Raw genomic sequence first — 7,543 nt, forward strand, 5'->3', positions numbered from 1 at the left:
CACCCTCATCCTGTCACTCCAGGCCTCTGTCAAAAGCCCCTCTCCAGGTGACATGGCCAGGGTACTCATGGGGTGCTCAGCACACCCCATCTTGGTCCTGTTGCCACTCAGGACTTGTCAAAGCTCTTGTAGCCCGAATGCATCCCAAGGTGACTATGAGTCAGCCACGCTGTGAGGAAGGCAGAGGTGAGAGGGGGTGAGGTGTTGCCTGTAAGGCATCCTTCTCAGTCAGGTAAGATCTCAGCAGGAGCACTGCACCATGCTGTTAATCAGCAGCTGGAGCAGCTGAGCCCAGGAAGATCAGAAGAAAGCCACAAGGGGCTCCCTCAGAAGCATGAGGTGCTGGGAGAGATCTGGGGCTGTTTCATCTGGAGAAGGAAAGGGTGACATGGTCCCAGCTTTGTGCCCAGCCACAGCTGCTGCCACAGGAAGGTGAAGTGACACCTGCTAGTCCAGCTGAGAAAGTGGTAGGCGAGCAGAGCCTCTGGAGCCACAGGATGAAAAGGTTCTGCAAACAGGTTGGACTAGCAGCTGCCAGACGTGGCTCAAGCCAAGCTCATCTTGCCCCAGGGAGGGAGCTGCCCTAGATAACTCCTGCAGATCACTATCAGAGTTGGTTGCTTTGCTTCTGTTCTAACTGTAAACACTAAATGCTCTCTTTCCTGCTCCTTCCTCCTCCTGCCTTCTGAATCACGGCACTGACCTTCCAGCTGCCATTCCAGGCTACACCTTTCTGATCTTTCCATGATCCATATCTTGCTTTCATCTCTGCCTTTCTGCTTTTGGCCACTGTACTTCATCTGTGGCATTGCTTCTGCTAGGCCAAGAGCTGGGTCCTGCACCTGGATCACAACACCACCATGAAGGCTCCAGGCTAGGGCAGAGTGTCTGGAACTGCCCAGCACAGAAAGACCTGGGGGTGCTGGGTGACAGCAGCTGGAGATGAGCCAGGGTGTGCCCAGGTGGCCAAGAAGGCCACCAGCATCCTGGCCTGGGTCAGCAATGGTGTGGCCAGCAGGAGTAGGGCAGGGATTGCCCTCATTTACTCAGCAGTGAGGAGGTCACACCTGGAGTGCTGGGTTCAGTTTTGGGTCCCTCACTCCAAGAAGGACATTGAGGGGCTGGAGCAGGTTCAGAGAAGGGCAAGGAAGCTGGGGAAGGGTCTGGAGAACAGGGCTGGTGAGGAGCAGCTGAGGGACCTGGGGGTGTTTAGTCTGGAGAAGAGGAGGCTGAGGGGAGACCTCACTGCTCTCACAGCTCCCTGAGAGGAGGCTGGAGCCAGGTGGGGGTTGAGCTCTGCTCCGTAGTAACAGGTGATAGGAAGAGAGGAAATGGCCTGAAACTGCGCCAGGGAGGGTTTGGTTGGAGATGAGGAAAAATATCTTTGCTGCAAGAGTGGTCAGGCACTGGCACAGGCTGCCCAGGGAGGTGGTGCAGTCCCCATCCCTGGAACTGTTCAAGTAACACGTGGCCATGGTGGTGTTGGGCTGAGAGTTGGGCTGGATGATCTTAGAGGCCTTTTCCAACCCAAAGAATTCTCTGACTCCCTGGAATTAACTGGCTGCTCTAAGCACTAAATTGCTGGGCAGACCAAGAGAGGGGTCTCTTGACATCTCCTGTTAGAGGTCTTCCTTCAGGCCTTAAGTTTTCTGCTCTGAGTTCACCTTTTGTAGATGGAGGTGTTCAAGACCAGGTTGGATGAGACCTTGAGCAAGCTGGGCTGGTGGGAGGTGTCCCTGCCCATGGCAGGGGGTTGGAACTGGAGGATCTTGAAGGTCCCTTCCAACCCAAACCATTCCATGAATTCATGACTCTGTACAACAATTTGTGGACCTACTGCAGACTGTTTTTTCCTTCTCTCTTTGTACCTTGGGTCTCAATCCACAAGTACAGAGCCCAGGTGCTGCCATGGATAATACATGAAAGGCTTTGAAGTTCCCAGGTGCAGGGATGGAGGAGCAGAGATAAAAACCTCAAAGAGAATTTGATTATGAGGAATATAAAAAATATCCCAAACCTATGTTCAACACGAAGCATTCCAATTCCTCTTTCCAAAAATGCTTCATGAGATGCTCCTCAGGAACCTGAAGAACAATAATGAAACAAACTGCTCCTGACTAGAGATGTTAAGGATATATTGAAGAGCACAGACAGGTGTGTAGCCATCTTTGGTATCATCTCTTCTGCTCCTGTTTTCCAAAAGTCCTTCCAGGTTCTGATCTGATTAGAGACATCTCCTCTTAGAGGGGTTTAACTCCAGCTGGTAATCAAGCCCCACGCAGCCACTCTCTTGCTCCACCTCAGTGTAATGGGGATGACCCTACCTGGCGCACTGCATCCAGCTCTGGTGGCCTCAACACAAGAAGGACATGGAACTGTTGGAGCAGGTCAAGGGGCTTCCACAAAGATGATCTGAGGGCTGGAACAGGTTACCCAGAGAAGCTGTGGAGGCTCCAGGCCTGAAAGTGTTGAAGGCCAGGTTGGATGAGGGCTTGAGCAAGCTGGGCTGGTGGGAGGTGTCCCTGCCCATGGCAGGGGGTTGGAACTGGATGATCTTAAAGGTCCCTTCCAACCCAAACCAGCCTGGGATTCTATGAAAATGATGATTCCAGAAGCTCTTTTAGGTTGCACATCTGCCTTGTGTTGCTGGAGGTCTTTTCCAACCCAAACAATTCTATGATTCTATCTTCTGAGGCTGTGTGGCCAGGGGAGCCTGCAGGAAGCATAAGAAGAGGCAAGAAAGCTCCCAGCTCTTTAGGCTGTGCAGCCATGGTGGATGCCAGCCTTTCATTTTCCAGAGATGGATGTTTTGTCTTGGTTCGTTCCTATTATTTTTTTCTTTTTTTTCCCCTCCTAACAGATGACCAAAAACTCTTCCAACACCATGGCCTTGGCTCCTAGCACTGCTAACAAAAGGGAGACAATCTGCATCTTTGGGACTGGAGACTTTGGAAGAGCTCTGGGACAGAAGCTGATCCAGTCTGGGTACCCTGTGGTGTTCGGCAGCCGCAGCACAAAGACATCCAGCCTGATCCCCAGGGGTGCAGAGGTGCTGAGCCATGCAGAAGCAGCACAGAGAGCTGCCATCATCATCATAGCAATCCAGAGGCAGCACTACAGCTTCCTCACGCCCCTCGCGGAAGCTCTCCAGGGAAAGGTCTTGGTGGACATCAGCAACAACTTAAAACTAGACCAGTACCCAGAATCCAACGCCCAGCACCTGGCCCAGCTGCTGCCTGCTGCCAAGGTGGTGAAAGCCTTCAACACGGTGTCAGCCTGGGCCCTGCAGTCGGGCACGCTGGATGCCAGCCGCCAGGTAGGGCTGAGCATGGGGGCCTCCTGGGGCCTGACATGGAGCCAGCTAGCCCATGGCTTCCTAGCAGCTGGGCAAGCACATGTCTGGCACACACAGGGTTGAGATGGCATCAGCACAGGAAGTTCCACCTCAGCATGAGGAGAAACTTCTTCACTGTAAGGGTACTGGAGCCCTGGAGCAGGCTGCCCGGAGAGGTAGTGGAGTCTCCTTCTCTGGAGTCATTCCAAACCCATCTGGATGTGTTCCTGGGTCACCTGCCCTGGGTGACCCTGCTCTGGCTGGGGGGGTTGGACTGGATGATCTCCAGAGGTCCTTTCCAACCCCTAACATTCTGTGATTCACTAGAATTGCTCAGGGGTTTGTCTCTTCTCATGTGCAACAAGTGACAGAACAAGAGGAATTGGCCTCAAGTTGTGCCAGGGGAGGCTCAGGAACAATTTCTTCCCAGCAAGGGTTCTCAGGCACTGGCACAGGCTGCCCAGGGAGGTGGTAGAGTCCACATCCCTGGAGGGATTTAGAAGACTTGCATGTGGTGCTGAGGGATGTGGTTTAGTGTTGGTAGGAAGCTCTGCTCTTCATCCACATCCAAGCAGGACAGTGGAGAAGGTGACAAACATCCCCCTAAACACATGTTCTGTCTGTTTGTGGCTGCAGGTGTTTGTCTGTGGAGATGACATGGAAGCCAAACAGATGGTGATGGATCTTGTTCGTGCTCTGGGCCTCACTCCATTAGACCAGGGCTCCCTGCTGGCTGCTCGGGAGATAGAGAACTACCCTCTGCAGCTCTTCCCCATGTGGAGGTTTCCCATCTTTTTGTCCCTCGGCCTCACCATCTTTTTCTTCTTATACTGCCTGGCTCTGGACATCATCTACCCCTACGTCTACCAGAAGAAAGATTTGTCCTTTCTGATTGCCATCTCCATCCCAAACAAGGTCTGCCCTGTGCTGGCCCTGGTCCTCCTAGGCTTAGTCTACGTTCCTGGTGTGCTAGCTGCTATCCTCCAGCTGTGGCGAGGCACCAAGTACCGCCGCTTCCCGGGCTGGCTGGACAGGTGGATGCTGTGCAGGAAGCAGCTGGGGCTGGTGGCCTTGGCCTTTGCTTCTGTGCACGTCCTGTACACCCTGGTCATGCCCATCCGCTCCTACGTGAAATGGAGGACCAGCAGCCGGCTTGTCTCCCAGGTGAGCTGCGTTCCCTGAGCTCTCTCTGCCTGCCTTCTGCCCACGGGGCAAACGCTGCCTTCTGCTCCGAGCGTCAGAAACTCACCTGCACAGACTAATGTCCTTCAGCACAGGGTTAATGTCCTCCAGGACTGGGCTCTTCTCCTCTTCTCTGTGGTCCTTTCAGACTATTGGAGACATAATGGAGTAAGGGCCCCAAAACTGAACCCAGCACTCCAGGTGTGGCCTCCCCACTGCTGACTGCAGGGGGACAATAATCCTTGCCCTGCTGGCCACCCCACTGCTGATCCAGGCCAGGATGCTGGTGACTTTCTTGGCCACCTGGGCACACTCATCCTCAGCTGCTGTCACCCAGCACCCCCAGGTCTTTCTGTGCTGGGCACTTTCCAGCCACTCTGCCCCAACCCTGGAGCCTTCATGGGGTTGTTGTGACCCAAGTGCAGGACCCAGCCCTTGGCTTTGTTGAATCTCATCCCAGTGGCCTCAGCCCATAGATCCAAGCTGGCCAGGTCCCTCTGCAGAGCCTTCCTGCCCTCCAGCAGACCAATACAGCTCAGTGTCATCTGCAGACTCACTGAGGATGATTCCATCTCCTCATCCAGATCACTGATAGAGATATTAAAGAACTGTCTCCACTACTGACCCTGAGGAACACCATGGGTGACCAGCTGCCTCTTCTGCCTTCTGAGCAGGCCTGCAAAGCCAATCCCTGATCGTTCTCAGAGAGCCCATGTAGGACATTTATCTCCTGGGTACCTTCCAGGGGATTCCCTCTGCTTATTGATCCCAGCACTGCCCTGAGCCAGCCCTGCTCTTCTCTCCTGCAGGCACTGAGCAACACAACAGAGCCACTCAACACCACCAATGCCTGGCTCAGTGACTCCTACTTGGCTTTGGGGATTCTGGGATTTTTCCTGTTTGTTCTTCTGGGAATCACATCTCTGCCTTCAGTCAGCAACAGTGTCAACTGGAGGGAGTTCAGATTCGTACAGGTAAGAAAAGACTTCTAAAGGAAATAATAAACTAGCCCTGTGACCACAGGCAGCTTTACCAGGGACTGACAACCTCCCTCCATGAGCATGAGCAGAGCTGCATTTCAGTATCTGAAGGGGACCTACAGGCAGGCTGGGGAGGGCCTGTGGGGATAGGATATGGGGCAATGGTTTGAAACTGGAGCAGGCTGATTTAGGTTTGACATCAGGAGAAAGTTCTGCACACAGAGTCTGGTGAGACACTGGTAGCCCAAAGATGTGGTTGAGGCCCCATCCCATTCAAGGTCAAACTTAATGGAGCCCTGGGCAGCCTTATCTAGCTGGAGGTGTCCCTGCTGACTGCAGGAGGGGTAGACAAGATGATCTTTGAGGGTCCCTTCCAACCTGACATATTCTGTGATCTGTGAGTATTTCCAAAAGTGTTGTGTGCAGTGTCCACCATCCTCCTGCCACCCACCCTTTAGCTATTGATCAGCACTGAAGGCTGCTCTTCTCCACATTAAGAAGCCCCAGGTCTCCCAGTCTTTCCCCATCACAGAGACGTTCCAGTCCCCTCCGCAGCTTTGTATCCCCTTGCTGTCCCTCTCCAGCAAGTCCCTGGCTTTATTAGGAAAAATGTCTTCACTGCAAGAGTGGTCAGGGGTTGGCACAGGCTGCCCAGGGAGGTGGTGGAGTCCCCATCCCTGGAAGTGTTCCAGAAATGTGTGGCCATGGCACTTGGGGCCACGGTTTAGTGGCCATGGTGGTATTGGGCTGGTGGTTGGACTGGATGATCTTGGAGAGCTTTTCCAACCCAAACAGCTCTCTGAATCTGTGATTCTTGAACCGGTTTCATTTAAGCAGTCCCCAGTTAGCCCCCAAGCTTCTTGTCTCCTGTGAGCTGCCTTTGCTCTGGTTTCACCTCCTGCTTTGCCCTCCAGTTAACTCTTTTTCCTTCCCCTGTGTTTCCCTAGTCCAAACTGGGATACCTGACGCTGGTTTTGTGCACTGCTCACACGCTGGTTTACGGTGGGAAGTGGTTCCTGGTCCCATCATCCTACAAATGGTACCTTCCACCCATCTACATGCTGTCCCTCATCATTCCCTGCGCTGTCCTGGTTGTCAAGTTCGTGCTGATACTTCCTTGTCTGGACAAACCCCTCACCCAAATCCGGCAGGGCTGGGAGAGGAACCCCCAGTACTCAGAACCATCCCACTACGTCATCAACAAGTCAGCTGTCTAATCACACCCACCTGGGGCAGCTACAAGGACACACAACATGCTCTGGGGGCTATCAAAATGAAGGTCTGAGCCTTCTTTATGTGGGGAGTGAAGGAAAGAGTGCAAAACTTGGCCAAGCCCCGAGTGATATAAACCCACCCCTAGGACAAGCTGCAAGCACAGAGCCAAGGAGGCTGCTGAGTTCCTGCACCCCAGGCATGCTTCAGACAGGTGCAGGTCCTCTCTCTGCCTTGGTGTATCCCCCCTGACTATTCACCCTCCATTCCTAAGAGAAGTAGGGCACAAATAAGAGGTGATCCATGTCCTTCCTCTGTTGTTCCAAACCTCCTCCAGGGCTGGGTACAACCAGAGTAACCTTCAGTGTAAACTGGCAGTGTTAGCTGCTCCTCTTCCCTACCCTGCCCCTCAGGTCTACACATCCACCTCCACACATCCACACAGACCCATGTGTCCATGGACACACCCCCTGCTTCCACCATCAAAGCCACCAGCACCCACAGGATGGCTGCACGATGGAAGAGTGTTCTTCCTCCCAGCATGACTTAATCCTCCACTAACATCTGATCCAAGAGACCTATGGTCAAAGCCTTAGAGACACCTGAGTAAGATCTGTGTACAGGGACTCTGATGTTCAAAGTGTTTGGTTCAAAGATTACTGAATCCTTGCTCGTGCTATTCTATCAGCAACTGAAATGGCAAGGGGCTGGAGAAGAAATCCAAATGGGAAGAAGCTGGGAGATGTTCTCACAAGCTTGAGCTTCTCAAGTGCAGCCACAGAGCCTTGGGTAGCTTTTGGTGTGAGCAGTGAGATATGAGGAAAGACACCAAAGG

General features: G+C 53.2%; 1 protein-coding gene across 1 annotated transcript; it reads left to right on the top strand.

Moving 5' to 3' along the window:
• The first annotated feature begins 2,860 nt into the window (after positions 1-2,860).
• On the top strand, positions 2,861-6,713 carry STEAP4 (STEAP4 metalloreductase). Its single transcript, XM_054384964.1, has 4 exons — positions 2,861-3,316; positions 3,971-4,498; positions 5,326-5,490; positions 6,444-6,713. The coding sequence occupies exons 1-4, from the start codon at positions 2,861-2,863 to the stop codon at positions 6,711-6,713; spliced, it is 1,419 nt and encodes a 472-aa protein (XP_054240939.1).
• Positions 6,714-7,543: the final 830 nt, after the last annotated feature.

The sequence above is a fragment of the Indicator indicator genome, chromosome 11, assembly GCF_027791375.1.
Source record: "Indicator indicator isolate 239-I01 chromosome 11, UM_Iind_1.1, whole genome shotgun sequence".
Classification (NCBI taxonomy): Eukaryota; Metazoa; Chordata; class Aves; order Piciformes; family Indicatoridae; genus Indicator; species Indicator indicator.